Source organism: Amphiprion ocellaris, chromosome 9 (genome assembly GCF_022539595.1).
Source record: "Amphiprion ocellaris isolate individual 3 ecotype Okinawa chromosome 9, ASM2253959v1, whole genome shotgun sequence".
In the NCBI taxonomy this organism is placed as follows: domain Eukaryota; kingdom Metazoa; phylum Chordata; class Actinopteri; family Pomacentridae; genus Amphiprion; species Amphiprion ocellaris.
Genome location: NC_072774.1, coordinates 7,306,755 through 7,324,259, shown reverse-complemented (window position 1 = coordinate 7,324,259; position 17,505 = coordinate 7,306,755). Strand labels below are relative to the sequence as shown.

General features: G+C 41.4%; 1 protein-coding gene across 10 annotated transcripts in view; it reads right to left on the bottom strand.

Annotated features, from left to right (window-relative positions):
* Positions 1-17,505, bottom strand: part of kif13a (kinesin family member 13A) — a 53,226-nt gene that overhangs the window by 10,812 nt on the left and 24,909 nt on the right. For 7 of the 10 annotated variants that reach the window (XM_035950629.2, XM_035950630.2, XM_023275476.3 and 4 more), the window contains exons 8-30: positions 16,942-17,076; positions 16,723-16,835; positions 15,190-15,301; positions 14,851-15,063; positions 14,652-14,762; positions 14,429-14,563; positions 13,067-13,197; positions 12,747-12,833; positions 12,489-12,664; positions 11,016-11,235; positions 8,847-9,009; positions 8,599-8,742; positions 8,364-8,513; positions 7,201-7,365; positions 6,925-7,098; positions 6,681-6,832; positions 6,462-6,594; positions 6,223-6,369; positions 4,990-5,022; positions 4,028-4,127; positions 3,062-3,188; positions 2,902-2,957; positions 2,702-2,826 (exon numbers count right to left, since the gene is read on the bottom strand). In XM_035950629.2, coding sequence (XP_035806522.2) covers positions 2,702-2,826; positions 2,902-2,957; positions 3,062-3,188; positions 4,028-4,127; positions 4,990-5,022; positions 6,223-6,369; positions 6,462-6,594; positions 6,681-6,832; positions 6,925-7,098; positions 7,201-7,365; positions 8,364-8,513; positions 8,599-8,742; positions 8,847-9,009; positions 11,016-11,235; positions 12,489-12,664; positions 12,747-12,833; positions 13,067-13,197; positions 14,429-14,563; positions 14,652-14,762; positions 14,851-15,063; positions 15,190-15,301; positions 16,723-16,835; positions 16,942-17,076 — 3,102 coding nt within the window. The remainder of the gene's footprint in view (positions 1-2,701; positions 2,827-2,901; positions 2,958-3,061; positions 3,189-4,027; positions 4,128-4,989; positions 5,023-6,222; positions 6,370-6,461; positions 6,595-6,680; positions 6,833-6,924; positions 7,099-7,200; positions 7,366-8,363; positions 8,514-8,598; positions 8,743-8,846; positions 9,010-11,015; positions 11,236-12,488; positions 12,665-12,746; positions 12,834-13,066; positions 13,198-14,428; positions 14,564-14,651; positions 14,763-14,850; positions 15,064-15,189; positions 15,302-16,722; positions 16,836-16,941; positions 17,077-17,505) is intronic. The other 3 variants (XM_035950632.2, XM_035950633.2, XM_023275484.3) reach the window with 1 other exon arrangement.

Below are 17,505 nucleotides of genomic sequence, written 5' to 3'. Positions count from 1 at the left end.
AAAACAAAACACCTTTCTTGTTCACTTTGCTCTACTGTTATGGGCTTTGAGGTGTGCAAAGCGATTCAAGGAAGAATTTTTCCACATTTCAGCCCCCATATTGGTCCAAAAGTGACACAGTTTGCTGCCAAAATCACAAAACACTTTCTCATTCACGCTGCCCTACAGGTCCACATCTATTACAAACTGAAATGTCCATAAAAATTAAATGTTACTGTCATGAAGACAAAGTCTGTAACAGGTCTGATGTTTGAGATTTATCTGTAATCAATGTAATCCAGGTTTTTACTAAATGTGAACAAGTTGGTTTGTTGGTCTTTCCTCTAAGTTTATCAAATATCTGCAGCATCAGACAGCAGGATCCATGTAAATATCTCAAAAAAGAGAAAGTTGCTTGCATTTACGCACATGGAACAACAGCCGTAACTTCATTAATTATTTACTATTATAAATTATCCCTGACGTGGAGACAGGATCGAGAGTGACAGTTTATGGGCTGCAGTTTATAGAGAGTCCTGAGCTCCATCACCGCTGTCGGAAATTTTTATTTTACTGCTGGTAAAACAGAAGTGAAACAAGAAAAGCACTCAGAGAGTGCAGTACTCCACTAAGGCTGTTCATTCCCCCACACGGCACTGTCAGAAATGCAGAATTTTATTATTTTTTTTAGAAAAGCAGAATTTGTTTATAGTTATTCATGATCAGAAATCATGGCACTATAGAATGTGGCCATTTAATATCGATGTACCCAGAAACAAAATGACCTTGCAGTGAGCACAGGCGTGTGTTATGTATGTGTACGTTATGCACGGATACCGAACTGCGTGACCTAAATATGTAGCGGGCGGCAGGAATTGATGGGACTCAGAAACACTCCCATAATTTAATCAACTGTTCCTTGTATCATTTCCGACGGATGAGTCCTGTTAAGTCCTCAGCAGTGGATTAGCAGTAGGATCGCAATCATGTGATCATCAGCAGGCAGCTGATGTAGCGTTCACTTGTTGTTATAGTTACAGTGACGCCATGGCGCTATCTTGCAAAGATAAAGAAATCTTTAACAAATCCATGAATCCAGACTATAAGCCGCATCACTGCCAAAATCTAATCAGTTGGTTCTTGTGTCATTTCTGACCTTTCCTGAAAATTTCATACAAATCCTTTAGTCCGTTTTTGAGTAATGCAATGTTTTTGAGAAACAGTTTACAAATAAGCTTTAAAGGTTCTAGATAAAAACAAAAAAATGTATCATTATTGTTATATTCTTAAGAAATACGAGCGATTAAACCTGGATAACATTGAAAAATACACCGATGTTTTGCTTTACAAAATTTTTCATGGCCAAGCTCCCCCTCCGTTACAAGAATTTGTAAAGAAATATTCCAGCAGATCAACCAGAGCAGGCTCTAGAGGTAATTGTGTTGTACCTTTTAGGAAAAGTGCCCTAGGTCAGTCTGTTTTCTCTTTTCATGCATCACAAACCAGGAATACTATATTAAGTGTCATTCGTGAACAACCACACCTCACCTCATTTACTAAACATCTCAAAACATGTCTATTGGAAAATCAGATCTGTGATCACAACACTGTGTAAATTTGTTTGCCCGTTGATGGGGCTTGTTCTTGAGGACTCTGTATAATTTGTTTTAAATGTGTAGACGTGGGCATCGTGCAATACAGTCATATATAATAATGTTTAAGGATCATGAGCGATACTGATAAGGGGATATGTGCAATAGTGTTAGAAGGGATATGTATAGGGTAATTATGTGTAATGTAGACAGGGATATGGGCAATAGTGATTAAGAGAAACGTGCAATATTATCATCTGCAATAGTGGCAATGGGAAATGTGCAATAGAATTATATGTAATAGTGTCAGAGGAATATATGTAGTGGACTCATGTTATAGTGACAGAGGGATAAGTGTAGTATAGCAATGTGCAATAATGATAGAGGGATATGTGCAATAACAACAAAGAGATAATTGCAATATAATCATGTGTAAATGTTAATTAATTACTGCTTGGTAGCTGCCTTGGTCCTCGTTTGTTCAGTTATGGTTTTATGTTATTTGTAATTTCTTTATCTTTGATCTGCCAATGGGACTTGAGACGGAAATTAGCCGTATGGCTACAATCTCTCTTATTTACGTGGAAATGTACATTAATACGAACTGTCCCATTTTAAAAAATAAATACATGAACAAACAATAATGTTGCACACAGACGGAATAACAGACGTACAGACAAACGTATGCTGATCGTCACATAATTCCGTCGCGCTGCTTGGCGGCGTAATAATCATGACACATGGACAGAACTTTAAGAAATGATTAATAAGGCAGTTATTTTGACTGTTTGATAAGCTGCTACTAGTTTAGATTTAGTCTTTTTTTTTTTTTTAAATAGTTTTTTTTAAATTATGTTTTACACATCATTTGTCGTTCGTCCAATCTTGCATGCTTGACAAATACAAATACAGTACAGCATCTTCATATGAATTAAACTGAGAGGAACATTATAAGTGACCTACGTCTGACTGACAGAGTGTCACTTTAACAGACTGATGAAGCAGCAGTGTTACGTATCTCATGTCTGAAAAGGGCTTGTGTCATTCCTATAGAGGCAGAAATACAGGAAATGTTTCCTTCTCGTGTGTGTTTTCCACAGGGGGGCAGTAAAGTCCCAGCAGCTACCCACCTCCTCCTCGCTGTGCCTGATGATGGGCAGGTAGAAGAACTGGCTGCCGTGCTCTTTGGGCAGGATGGAGTTAACGCCTGCAGCATGTGGGCCGGTCAGCTGCTCATTCACTGTCAGATTATCCGCTGGTGGCATAAAAGGCAGTTAGTATTTTCAAAGCCAGAGAGGAGCCACTAAAATAAAGTATGCGTCTGCCTCACCGTTTAAATCCAGGAAGAGTACAGGAATGTGAGCTTCCATCCCTGCAGGTGGAGTCCTGCGAGCAGTTCAGAGTGAGATTATTGGCGAAGAAAGCAAAGAGACATAAATAAAGTGAATGTGAGGCATTTGGTGGCGTGTTTCTGGGTTGTTTTTTTGTACCAGTCTGCAGGAGCTCCTGGGATGCCACTACCAGGTGCAGGAACCAGCACTGCATTTCTCTCCTCAGTCAGGCCGACCCACTGCTCCACCAGCCGAGCTTCACGTTCAACATCCTCCTCTGACTTCTCTGCATGCATACAATGAGAAAGAGGCACATTATAGTCAAAACAGACTAAAAAATAAGCAAAAATTCAAAAATAAAGTGAACCAAACCTGCCGGTGGGTTTCAAAGGCAAGCTAGTTTGTTTGAAAATCGCCCAGATTACACACTAAGAAACTGTTAAAACAGGAAGAAACATTGGATTTTCAGCTTTCTGATGGCACCTGAACTAGTCATGGGTGACTTGCAATTCCACTGGGGAAAAACAACCAAATCTAAGCTAAAAATTGGGATATTTAACCAAAATCTCTTCATTATACATGCCTCATTCAAAAATGTGCCAAAATTAAACTGTTTGGGTCATAAGATTCTGTAATAAACTAAAAGAATCTGAGTTCATCTATTAAAGGAAAAGCCATGAGTGACTCAGCTGTGACTAAAAGTCATGGGGAAAAAAATTGGGATTTTTTGGTTGAAATGCAGGCTGTTTACATAAAGCAGATAAGAGACAAAGTATGAAATTAAATTTAAAATTTAAAAAGCGTATTTTTCAGTGTTGGTAACACCTTTGGGCACTTGGACAAATAATGAACATATTAATTCCATTTCTTTTTTTCATGTTAGTTTTTTCTTTTTTATGGTTTATGCTACAATAATAGTGTTATAATGCACAGAAAGACAATTCTGAGTTCTCTCCGCTTCTAGTCACGGTTGTGCCGTTTCCATAAAGGTGCACGACTTTTTATTGCAGTGAGAAATGAGCCAACAGTGAGTAAAAATGTAAAAAAGGAACAGAAAAACATTCAGAAACTGCTTTGGGCTCAGATGGTTAAAGTCCTTTTAGCTGTACAGAGTCTGCAACTTGCCGTGCTTGTTGATGATTTTCTTGATTTGCTCATCGAGATACTCCCGACGTTTGATCAGGGCATCTGACCAGCGCTCTCTAACGCAGTTAAGATCCTCTTCCTGGAAGCAGACAGATACGAGAATCAGTGCCAGCTGGCTCAGCGAGGCAGAGGATGAGCTGCAAGGCGCTGTGGAGTGTTACCAGCGGATGGTGAGTTTGCACAGGGCTGATCTGTCAGCTGGATTACTATAACTGTAACTGCTCCTTACTACTGCTAACATTTTGGAGAAGTTGCTCCCAACCCAAGATGTTAAAAAACTGAAGCCTTAAGGTTTGTAATTTTTAACCATAAAAACAATTCTGATTAATTTTTTTAGAACACACACACACACAAAACGTCCCTTTATCCCTTTTGCAATTCACAAACTTCACACATTCATTCACTTGCATGCACATCCACTAAAAACTCCTACCTGAATGCAGAGCAGAGTCCCCTCTGCAACATCCACATCAGACCTTAAAGCCAGACTTATTATGCTTTTCACACTCTCATCATGCAAAGAACTGTAAATCATGCGGCCATGCGATGCCCATGTGATGAAGTGAAGCTTATTACTTGTGCAGCTCTTCAGCAGTGACAAGCAAACAGTAGCATTAGTGTGTGAAACCTGAGGGGAAAGGCAAGAGAGAGCAGGACGAGACCCTGGCAGACATGCCGCCGGCTGGGAGCTCAGCCATGGGTGGAACTGTACTCTGGCTGGTGCGATTCGTAATTACAGCATCGCAAATCATCCACATGTGCAAGTTGCTGTTTTAATAAAGCGCTTCTTCAGTCGGTAGAGGCGCAGCCCTGTGCCTCCTGCCTCACATGCCCTCAGCGAAAAAAAAAGGCCTAGTCACAAACACATGATCAGTGGGTTTCCTTCATGCTGCAGAGTGAACTACAGGGGGAGCAGCAGCAGGGGGAGACTTGGAGGGTACCTGATAACTATCCATATCGTCTTCCGCCTCTCTCTGGCAGGAGAGAAGACACGCAGTCAAACGTGGGCTTTGACATGACAGCTCAGAGGAAACCATTCACTGCTCGTGTAACTTTCTGGGAATCTCAGTGATGCGAAAGAACAGTTTACATCCGTGTTTACATGCCTTTGAGTAAATTTCTTCAAGATGAAAAACCGGCCAGATTTTTTGGGTTTACCCTCAGAGCCCCAAAACCAAAGAAAAATCATCATTTATCAAAATTACAACATTTAGCAGAGAAAGAATAATTGGATATTCATCTCTCCAACAGTTTCGTAGTACTCTCAACCTAACTTTAGCTTAAAATCGTGACATTTATTCAAAATCCCTTTCTTCTACATATTGCATTAAAAAATTCGTGAAAAATATACCCTTTGCGCTAACAAATTTCTGTAAAAAACTAAAAATTCTGCACTCCTCTGTGCAGCTTAAACATAATGATTGACTGAGCTGCGATGAACAGTCACATGACAAAAATTCAGAGACTTTTCAGTGGAACTGCAGGCTGTGTTCACACAGAGCCAATAGGATGAAAGCATGAAAACAAAAAAAAATGTAAGATTGTAAAATTATCTATACTATTTAGCCCATTCCAGTATTGGTAACACCTGTGAGCACCTGGAAAAATGCTGTACATGTTGATTCCAATCTTTCTCAATTTTTATAAAATAATATAAATAATCAGAGTAATGTAACTTTCGTTTTTTTCTTTTTTTGTGATTTAAGACATTACAGCTTTGTTACACTCCACAAAATACCCTCTCTACTTCTAGCCAGGGTAACCTCTTTGTATAGAGGTGCAGGGCTTTGTATTACAGTGAAAAATGTTGCTGTTTGAGGTTCAGAGGGTTCACTCTCATAAATATGGATTTTTTCTGACAATTCGGAATGAACAAACTGCTCCATCTTGCATCCTACACCAGGACACAAGAGTGCTTATGACTTCATATATCACACGGCTTCCTTCAGACTGACTGCCAGCTACTCAGATGGACGAAACCCGAGAAAGACTAAACATACTTTGGCTGAATCAGCTTAATATTGTATATGTCTGGCATGAAATGAGCGTACAGTTTCCAAAACACATTTCCGCTCTGATACATAATCACATGCATGCAAATCATCCTCCTATCGATGTCAGCACGATATATTCACAGTCCGAGCGGCATGACTGCGCATGTGCGTTCTGCAGACCTGGTAGCTGTCCAGCGGTCTCTGCAGTTTGGTGCAGCGAGCCGACACACAGCCGATGGAGACGGACAGCACGGCCTCCACCAGCAGAGGCAGCGTGCCCGAGTTCTGGACCGGCTTCACACACACTTGCAACCTCCTGGAGTGACCCTGATGGAACAAAACATGACTCATAATTACATCGCTAGTTCAATGTGGTTCGATGTAGGGCTAAACGGAAACTTAATCGGTTTTCCTCCGACCTGTCGGAGCTGAAAGACTCCCCCTGTGCTGATGTCTTTCCCAGGATGCATCTCCACGGACGAGTACTCTCCCTGCTCGTTCAGCTCCTGGATGGAGATCCACAGCTCGATCCTGCGAGACACCTCACTCCACCTAAACATGCGACAGCCAGGATTAGTGAGGTGTGAAATGTCAGTGAGGGTCCATGAAGTCGCAGTGCAACACGTGATGCATCGGACCTGTCTCGGAGCGTCTGGGTCTTGGCCTCCAGTGCATCTAACTCCCAGAGGGAACGGCCGTTTCCTGCACAGCGGTGGCCCCACACTTCTATGGCCAACGCTCCATCGGATATAAATTCTAAAAACTCATCTGTTACGTGCACAACGTAGTCCTGGAGAAAGACAAGAGATGGTGTGGAGTTAGTAACAAAAGTAAGGTGGTAATAATCTCAAGCCGAAACAACGAGCAGCTCTTTTGTTCTACCTTGCAGTGATCAAACTGAACAGTAAACTGAGCATCTGGGCTTCGAGGGGAGGGTCTGTCTGGGCTGACCATGGGAGGAGCCACCGTGGGCTCGCCATGCTCCCAGAAGGTGTACTGACAGAAGACAAAGTTGGACAGATTGAGCGGCAGCCCTGTGGCCTCCCTGATCCGCACCTACAGCAACGAGACGAATAGACAGAATAAGAATAATGGACATCGCTAATCTCAGAACCAAAGTAAATTGAATTCTAAATGTCTGATAGAATCCACTGGTACCCTGCAGGTGAGCCTCTTGGCCATGTGGACGATCTCTCCGTTGGTGTCCATGACCTCGTAGCAGCTGCTCTCACTGGAGTTTTCTGAAGAGTCGTCTCCTCCGCAGAGACGTTCAGGTACAGCTCCGCTAATTCGCATCAGCTCGACGTGCAACCTGCCTGCTACCTGAACACACAAGCAGAAAAAGCTCTTTTCAGACATGGGATAGTAACAGTGATGGCATTTTGTCACTCAGATAATGGTCACTTTTATGTTTGTCAGGGTTTCTATCGAATGGTCATACATGTGACACTGGACAGCAGATCCAGTGACGTATAACAAATAATAAAGCACTAATAAACAGAAATCTAAACTAACAGAAGCTTATCACAGCATCCAATTAACTAACTGCCTAGTTTATTTACCATTTTTATGACTATCCAACAGTACAACAAAAATACCCCAACAGCTGTGATGTGGAGCTCAGGGCTCAACAAATAATTAAACTGCAGCTGATAAACTGTGACTTTGTTTTTGACATTTCACCTGTCAAAGGTGCCGAAAAGTTCACAGTGTGACGGGCTGTTAGATCCTGATTCATCCATGTCGGGGCTAATTTATAACTATAAGTAATGAATAAATGCGTAAAACTCTCTCTCTCTTAGGCGATGCTGATATGGATTGTGCAGGTATTTAATAAATCCAGAGGAAAAACTCCTACAAACAGCTGGAAGCAACAAACTAAACTTTAGCTTCAACAGTTTGTCAAAATCTAGATTACACCGATTATTGGTGAGTCTCATTAATCGGTTAGTCTCTTTTTCCATCATAGTAACATTTTATTTTTTATGAACATTCCAGTTTGTACTAAATGTGAAATCGTAAAGTGAATGTTGAAATGTGGGTAAAGTTTTTCTCCACAACTAGAAGTAGTTGAAAGTGATATGGAAATGTTAGCAGGTCCGACTAAGTAAGACTGCTGCCCCAACTTTTGCGGAAAAGTGATCAGGGCCAAAAAAGTTTCACAGGTGTCATCAGTTTAATAATAAGAAAAACAACAACAAAAAAGAGCCAAATGGCAGAAAATATCTTGGACATAAAAAGGTATAACGCATATCTTAAAATGACCTGTATATATCTGAAAACTTTATGAGAGCTTTCTGTAGATGTTGGTTCACTCTTACCTCTCCCTGCTGGCTGATGATGGGGACAGCGTACTGCAGTTTGACGTCATGGAAAAGGCACTCTAGAAAAATGTTGGCCACTCCTATCAGGTTGTGGTTCTCCTGCGCCTCATAGAATGGATCGCACTGCTTACTGTTGGCTTTGTTATACTAAAAACACAAAGAAACAATATTAATAACACACTTATTATTGCTTCCACTGCTCTTTTTCTGTTTCTGGTCCTCTGTTTCTCACCGCTTCCTCTGTGCCTTCTTTCCAGTCTCGGTAGTGGTCTCTCATGTCCACCAGTTTGTTCTCCAGCTTCTCGATGGTCCACACCTGTGTCCCCTTCCCTTTCCTCCTCACCTGAATGGCCGGCTCGCTCACTATTGCTCCACGCTACATAAAAATGGAGACGCATGTTGATGTGGATACTACTACAGATCACCACTTTTTCTTCCTTTTACTAAGTGTGCTGCTGTTTTTGAGTTCAGACGTCTTACCTTGCGGTTGGCGCTGAGGTTGGCTGCGGGAATCTGAAGCGTGACCTGATAGTCGGTGAGTTTGTTCATCTCCTCGGCCAGAAAGTTGGCCTCTCGCACCAAAGTGTTGGCTTTGACGACCTGCTCTCTGAGCCGAGAGAGACTCTGACGAAACAGCTCATCCCTGTCGGCCACACAAAGAGACAACACAGACATCGATCATTCGTAAAGATGGAGATCTCAAGTCTGTTTAGATACATCTCCTCAAACACTGATAGAAATAATATGCTTTGAATACTAGTCTTTTCCATTTTTGACATGTTTTTTTTCAAAAAAACAACATCTAAGTGCCATAACACTTTGATCAGTGGTCCAGTTCCTACCCGTCATTTCCCTACTCTCTTTACGCAATTTTCCAGTTTTTCTTTACAGTCACTATGAAAAAAAAGGCATAAACATGACCTAACACTGCCCCAAAAACAAATTATTGCACATAACACCTACAAAACATGCAAATACTGTCCTACTCGACACACAATGTCTCCTGCATGACTGCGCCTCAATATATGTGAAATGCAGGCTTCAGGTTTTTACTATATTTTGGCAACTGGACCAGAAGTGGCTTCCAAACTAGCATGCAGACACACCATTTTAAAATTTAATACAGTTTGACAATCAGAAATTAAAATTAGAGATATCAACAAAGGGCTGCACAGTGGCTCGGTGGTTAGCATGTTTGCCTTGCAGCTAGAAGATCCCTGGTTTGCATCCCGGTCTTCCCGGGATCTTTCTGCATGGAGTTTGCATGTTCTCCCTGTGCATGCCTTGGTTTTCTCCGGCTTCCTCCCACAGTCCAAAAATATGCTGAGGTTAACTGATAATTCTAAATTGCCCGTAGGTGTGAATGCAAGTGTGACTGTTTGTCTGTATATGTAGCCCTGCGACAGACTGGTGCCTAGAGTCAGCTGGGACAGACTCCAGCCCCCTCGCAACCCCTAATGAGGATTAAGTGGTGTGGAGATAATGGATGGATGGACATCAACAGTCATTTTGACGAGTTGTAATTGCACTGTGCCTAGTCACAGTTTAAATTCTAGATATCTATAATATCATTCAGAACGGTCAAAACCACAATAGAAAGTCTCCGTAAATTAGTTTGGACTAGTCAGAATAACAGCTGCAGATATCGCAAATGTCATAAAGACTAGTCCTAATTGTTGAGCACAATAATACTCATGCAAGGCCACAAATTGGATGTCGGTCCAGCAAAGCAATTCAACAGTGTTAGCAGCAGTAATGGTGGCTGCTGTGGTGGTAAAGGTTGTTAGAAAATGCTGTGAAATAGAAAGCGCTCATTACTGTTGACTCTGTGGAGACTGAGAGCTTCTTTCATTAGAGACTTGTGGTCGAAATTTACAATACACTGTAAATTTGGGTCGCGTATTGCAAATTTTGTTGTCTCCAGACACATTTGTGGATCTACGGCAAAGTCCAGACGGGCTCAGAAGACTGAGCTCCTCTTCTGGAGGAACATTAGTGGAAAATGTCGGGTTTTCAGCCTGGTTGCAGTGCCTTAATCTGTTTCACAATTGCTGAAGCTTTTGACGTTAACTACAGACAGACTCTAATTCAAGACACCTGTAATTACAGTTTGATTAGTGATAATTCCAGTTCAAGATTTGTACACCTCCATTCTGATTAGTTTGAGCTTAACTGCAGACATAAAAAAAAAATATGCAGAAATGCTATTAAGGAAAACTAAAGACATGAACTAGATTTAGAACTAATCAGAATTAAACTGTAGATATCTGAAATTGGAATTAAAACTACTGAACAATCAAATGTAACAAGAAACCTCATAGACACGTCATTTGTCCTGGAAGATGGAGATGTGTGATGACATTCTTGACTGAAAGGAACTGGATTACAGATATCTGCAGTACATATCCAGCAACTGTTAAATGTTAAAACAGTCACAGCTACACAGCTTAAACTCAGATGTGAATACAATCTTCCACTGTCAAACTGAACATACATCATTCTGCATCCATAAGAAGTCCCATTCACCAGCTTCTCATGTGAGTTCTGCGGATCAGATTTGGCTCTTTTTCAGTTATTTTCACAAACCGCACTTAGCGGAACAAACTGTACACTGGAGTTCTGTGTGTTTGTATGTGTGTGTCCACTCACCGCTCCTCAGTCCACAGTCGCAGCTTGCCGTGCGGTGTGTGCGTCGGGAACGTGAGGCGTTCGCTGCTGCTGCGGTGGTGCTGCGGCGTTTTCTCCGGAGACAGCTGTTGCCGTAGCGACTCCAGCTCTCGTTCATACATCATCCTCTGCTCCTCCAGAGCCGTTCGCTTCTCCTCCAGGTACTGCTTCTCCAGCACCTGGACCACGTTCTGCATGGGGTCTCCATGACACAAAACAACACATTTTACAGTCCACACACACGTCCTCACTGGAACTAACAGGATAAATGGAAAACGCTTCAACCTGAGCCTCAAGGCACACATTTAATTATGATACAATTATTAGTTTTGATTATTAAATGCCTTAACCATACAAACCCCAAGCAGTTCCTAAGTGTTTTTTATTCTCCTGTCACATTTTTTTCCACTTTGGGCTCATTTTTCACTACAATCTAAAGTCCTGCACCTGTGTGGAAACAACACAACCATGAATAGAAGTACAGAGAACTCAGAAATGTTTTCTGTGCAGTATAACACAATTATAATGTCCCAAGGGCCTACAGGGGTGTTTTGACAGACTGTTATGCAAATGCTGTATTTTTACAAGAGATATTTTGAACTAAATGATTTTGCTTTGATTTTTAAGATAAGATTTGGTTAGTTTTCCAAATGGAACCACATATAACACATTTGCAGTTCAAATTTGTTTTTTTTGTTTTTTGAAGAATGGGAAACAAGATTTGACTGTACATATTATAAATATTTTACTGCTTAGATTTTAATTTGTTTCTGTACTATTTGCCCTGTGTAAACATAGCCTTGCCTCCAGTTCAACCAAAAAGTCTCAGAATTTTTGGCACAACTGTAAGTCTGAGCAAAATCACTAATAGCTTCACAGTCACTCGGAGAAGCCCAGAATTTTTTCATTTTTACAGAATGTGCTTAATGTAAACTGCATATATTTTTGTGAAATTTTAAATGAGACATGTAGAATAAATTGATTTGATGAAATACCATAATCGTATGCTTAATTTTGGTTAATTTTTCCAATTGAACAGTGTGTCACACTTGATTAGTCTAAAGTCTGTAGGAAAATTAACAATCTCTTCATTCTCTCTGTTTTTAAAGACTCTGATAAATTGGGTAATTTTGGTGATTTGTTTTGTTTTTCATTTCACTGGAGAGTTTCGGGGTTGAGACAAACAAGAGAGTTGGTTCATTTCTTTGTTTCATACACCATATTAATTACATCTAGCAAGAAATTGACATTTGAGTTGGTTTTCAACATTTAAATTGATAACCACAGTATTATTTTACAGAACTGGCATTTCTAAAAGATGTTACGATACAGTAAATATTACTGCGGTAAACTGGTGGTTCAGAAGCCTGACTAGAATACACACTGAACACAGCTGTGGCCTGGAAGCCGAAAGCATCATGCAGATTGGAGGAGGCAGATTATTAAAATTCATACCATTGTTTCCAAGAGTCTTCATTATGACCTCCATCTGGGCGAACTCGTAGCTGTAGTCCTGCTCCGAAGAGGCCTCGCTCGCCGTCTCCACATCTGCCTCGACGAAGCTCTCTCTGGGAGACGCTCTCTCCAGCTCCTTCAAGCGATCCCGCCGCTTTCGTTTAGGCAGATTGATCCTTACAGAGCGACACGAGTTCAAATCAGTGACTTTTTAACTTCTTGACATGCTTAAATTTGGCAACGTAAACTGGCTCATACCTGAAGAAGTGATTGTTTCCCCATAAGATGCGATCTCCGTGCCACAAGTGAACCAAGGAGTCGATCATTGTGCCGTTCACACAGGTTCTGTAGATAAAACGTCAACTGATATCTTCAGCCTTAAAACTTGACTAATTGAGAAGAAACAGTTCTTTTGTAGTGGGAGGGAGATGTGGCTCTGATATCAAAGCGAGGAGCTCTCATCATAAGATTCCTGTACGGTGAGGTCATGTGAAACTCTGAGGTCCAGTCATGCATGACGGCGAGACAACAGGGAGTCAGACAGAGAGCATGCTGGGAGTGTTTGTATAGCAGCTCACCTGGCGTTCCTGACGGGCAGCAGGGTGACGTCGCCGTCCGGGCAGAGCTCCAGGACGCAGTGTTCCGCCTGGATCCCGATGCCGAAGAGCTGGATGTCCTGAGACGTGTCTGCACCCACACGCGTGTGCTCCTACACACAGGTGGACGACATATTAAAGAAACTACCACGACAGATCTGAATCCAATTATATCCAGCATTTTCATTCAAACATTTTCGGACTTAGCCCCTAAAACCTGCAATTTTTTATTTATTGGGCCGATTTGCAGAAGCGTATTGCAAAAACGTCCCACGCAGGAACGCTTCAATTTCAGGAAAATCTGAAGCCAAATTAAGCCTGAGTGAAAAAGCTTGTGTGCAGAGGGGGCGTTGTTAAACAAACATCCCAGCTTCGAGAGGATGTCCTTCCCTGCAGCGAGCTAACCCATTTCACATAACCATAGTCATTCCACACTGATATGCCAGGCTGGCCGGCAGAAGCCAGACAAAGGCCTGTTGTTCTGTAAGCCGTGCAGGCTGCTTTCTCACATGCCTCCGCTCTTACAGGTCCAGCTAGATGGGTGCTTGTTCTACTTCAAAGTCCAGACTTTACTGGAATCCTCTCTTCAGTTCAATCCAGTGTTGCCTATGTTGTTGTAGTTAACAACATAAGTCACCTCAGGGCATGTTACATAGTCATGTCAAGACTTTAGAATAATGTAGAGAGAAACCCGGTCAAACACAGTCATCTGGATTACATGTGTGCTGCTTTCAAGGCCTCAGTAAAAGCTACACTGTAAAAAAAATAATGATTTTTAGTGTAATTTAAAAAAAAAAAAAATTAGTTATTTTATTGATTTCCTGTGTTTTGTTAAAGATAGCTTGTAAAATCACATTAAAAGTATTAATTTAAATGTTAACCTTAAAAACCAACAAAAAACAGCCAAAAAATGGTAAAAAAGTTTACACTAAAAATCTGTATTTTTTTTACATTCAACAACAAAAGAAAAAACTAAACAAATCTAAAATATCTGTACCAAATTGTGTAATAAAAACGAAAAAATCTAAGCTCCAAGGCACAAACAAGAAGCCACAACTGACTCATCTATGACCAACAATCACGTCACAAATTTCAGACTTTTTTTTTTTGACTGAACTGCAGGCTGTGTGGAAACATGTGGGACAGGTGCAGGTTATGAGATTAAAATTTATATTATAAAAGTTAAATGCTTATGTTAAATTAGCAATAGGCATATAATTTACTGCGTAGTATCGATCCCAGTGTGCTAATGGTAAAGCTAAAGAAGCAGAGGGAAACGCTTTTAGCAGCAGGGGCACTGTAGTTAGAAAAAACTGCTTTACCACACTATAAAAACGGTTTTACCTTCAGGTAGTAAACCAGTAGCTCGTTCAGGGCAGGATCAGCATTCAGATTGACCAGGAAACACTTGTCTTCCCCCACTTTGATCCCAGAGGTCTCCAGGGAGATGCCCATGCTCTCCAGCTGCTTCTGCCGCTCCTGTAAACACACATAACAGGGTAGCTGTATGTATAAATCTGCTAAATTAAAGCTGAGGTTTTAGAGGTTTTATTACTGATGTACGTACAGTCGCAATCTCCTCTGTCTTTCTTAGCTTCTCCTCCCAGGTGACCGTCATGTCCTGAATGAGTTTCTCTGATTCCTGCAGTTTCTCCTTCAGCTCAGGAGCCTTCATGGACTGACAATGGAAATCATGTGATTAGTGGCAAATCTGGCATGAATTTATCACAATTTGTCAGCCTCTGTGGTCCAACTTTTTAATTCACCTCGGCCTGAGAGAGCTGAACTTTAAGCTTCTCCACCTCTTCCCTGAGCTCCCTGATGATCCGAGCGTTGGGGTCTTCGTTCACCACAGCGTGGTTGACGATTCTCTTGGCCCTGTCGGCGTAACGCAGCGTGGACAGAGTCTCCTCGTAGTTATCAGCAGCTGGACTCACGGTGGCTATCATGGCTGTCTTGCTGTTGCCGCCGAGGTTGTCCTGAAGGCGAGAACACATATTACGAGGAAGCAGAGCAGCTAAAATGTACTCACTGTGCAAAGGTTTTAGCACAACTCAAACATCATACTGTAGCAACCACAAACACGTGTAATTTGTGGGTCAAACCTTCAGCAGCCAGGTGAGAACTGAGTCTCTGTAAGGCACAAACTTGGCCTTCCCCTTTCCTGCAGACTGATCAGCCAGAGCAGAAATCACACAGCCTAAAGTGGTGAGAGACCTAAAAGAAAGACATAAAAAGACATTTGAAGACCACCTGTGTTAACATGTTGAATGACTAAACTTCAGACATTAGTGTAACTTTCATATAAAGTATTCAACAGAAGGATTATTCTAAATTGTATCACTAGTAATTGCAATATTTTCAGGTTATGCAAAATGAAAAGATTTAGATTTACTGTATTAAAAATACAGGCCCAAATTAGCAGCTCAATGCAACGAAAGACAGTATGGTATATCCATAGGCATTCGTGGTACCATGTATAAATTTACTCTCCCCAACATCTTTTGCACTCATGCAGCATCATATCATCACCCTCCCACCTCCATGCTTCACTGTCAGGACTATGCATTCACTGTGGTAGTCCTGGTCAGGTTCATACTAAACATGCTGGACCCCATCTGAGCCAAATAAATTTATCTTGGCCTCATCGGACAAAAGAATGTGCTCTCACATTAATTAGGCTGCTTTTCATTGTTTGTTCGCAAAGTTTAATCCTGCAGATTTGTTTTAAAGAGCAAGCAAGGGCTACTTCCTGAATACTGTCCATAGAGGTTGACGTTTTGTAATATCCTTCACACTGAGCTGTTACAGAAACTCTGATTTCCAATTATTATCTTTGTGCCAAGTCTGAAACAGTTGCTTGTCTGTTGTTCAGAGCCAGATTGTCCAAGTAGGGCGGTGGCGTTATTTTAGGAGGAAGATCCCTGCAGCTCTGATTAGTGGTACTATGGCTCGGTCTATGCCTCTTGATTACTGCTTCTTCTTTGTTTCCACTGATTTTTAGTTGGTAACCAATATTCCAGCATTCTATTGTATGTTTTTGAGGCTTCACAATCATACTTTTTAGTGTCTCTGACAATTCTTGCTCATGTGAAGCCATGATGCAGACATGCAGATAGACGCAGTCCACAGATTCAAAACTGGAAAAGTTCTGTTCCTCCTAATTACTGCTGCTGCTTTGTTTCCATTGATTTTTAGCTTGCTGACTTTCCTGTATCCGTTTCCATCATTGTAAAATATCTCTATTGAACCCTGGCAATAGTTTTCCTCGTGAAGCCATGATGTAAACATGACTTCATAGTTCTGTTAATCACAAGTCACTTTATAACCATGTTACTGCAGTTAGACTAATAGAAAATCACATCTATTCACAATAATTTTGCTTCAGTGAATACAGGTTTTCTAATGTGTGTGTCAGTGATCACAGATGTATTCACTTTTTTCCCCTTGAGTTTCTGTTTTGGGGCCTGGGTTTTCAATATAGTCTTTCTAAAGAATTTGATTTGATTGCTCATGAGAGCAAGTCAGCTCAACTTTTTAACTTAGCCATAATGTAGTTAGCTTAAAGTGATGCAATTTTGAATCATTATACATTTAAGTGCACAGGGCTGTTCTCACTTCTGAGAGGAAATACTGACTTGTTTATGTTGCTGCCTTCTTTGAGCCTCTCTCCAGCAGCTCCAGTTTTGGACACTCGTTCACTTCCAGCCAAGTCAACCAGACTCATCTTGCTCACTTTCTCCCCTGAATTCTGCTCACAATCACAACAGCCAAGACAAATACATTCAAGGTAAAACATGTTTAATCATGAGAAAAATTTTGGTAAAGATGTGCGAAAAGCAAAAACAACGACTGACTCCCGACTGCAGGTCGTAGAGCGTCTGCGTGACGATGATGCTGAAGACGGCATGTGATCGACTGCTCTCCTCGTTCATGTTTGTGGCTGCAACCGTTCGAGATTTGTTCCCCTCCGACATCAACACCTCGATGTCCTACAAAGATAAAGAGGAAGGTCAGCGGAGAAAGAGGCAGCGCTGTTAGTCACTGTTGCGTTTAATATGTTTTTGTTGGTCGTCATTGGATTTAGGCAAAGCTCGCAAATGATCGTTTATGATTACAGTAAAGCAGGGAGGTATTCACACATGGCTGCATGCCATGTGATTTAGCTGGGTCACAACAGGCAGCGGGCCAAGGCTGTGGGAAATCCACTGGACTAATATCAGGCAGAGCCGAGCCGAGCGCACAGGAACAGGGTGGAGATGTTTGAAACTTAATTAAGGAAGACTCTGCCAAGCCTTGGCATATAAACTGCATGAAACTCCATGACTGCATCCCACATCAGGAATATGTGTCATTGGAGTTTCTGCACTTGGGTGGATTTTAACCTACATAGCTGTTCCAAATGTAAATCAGTGGCTTCG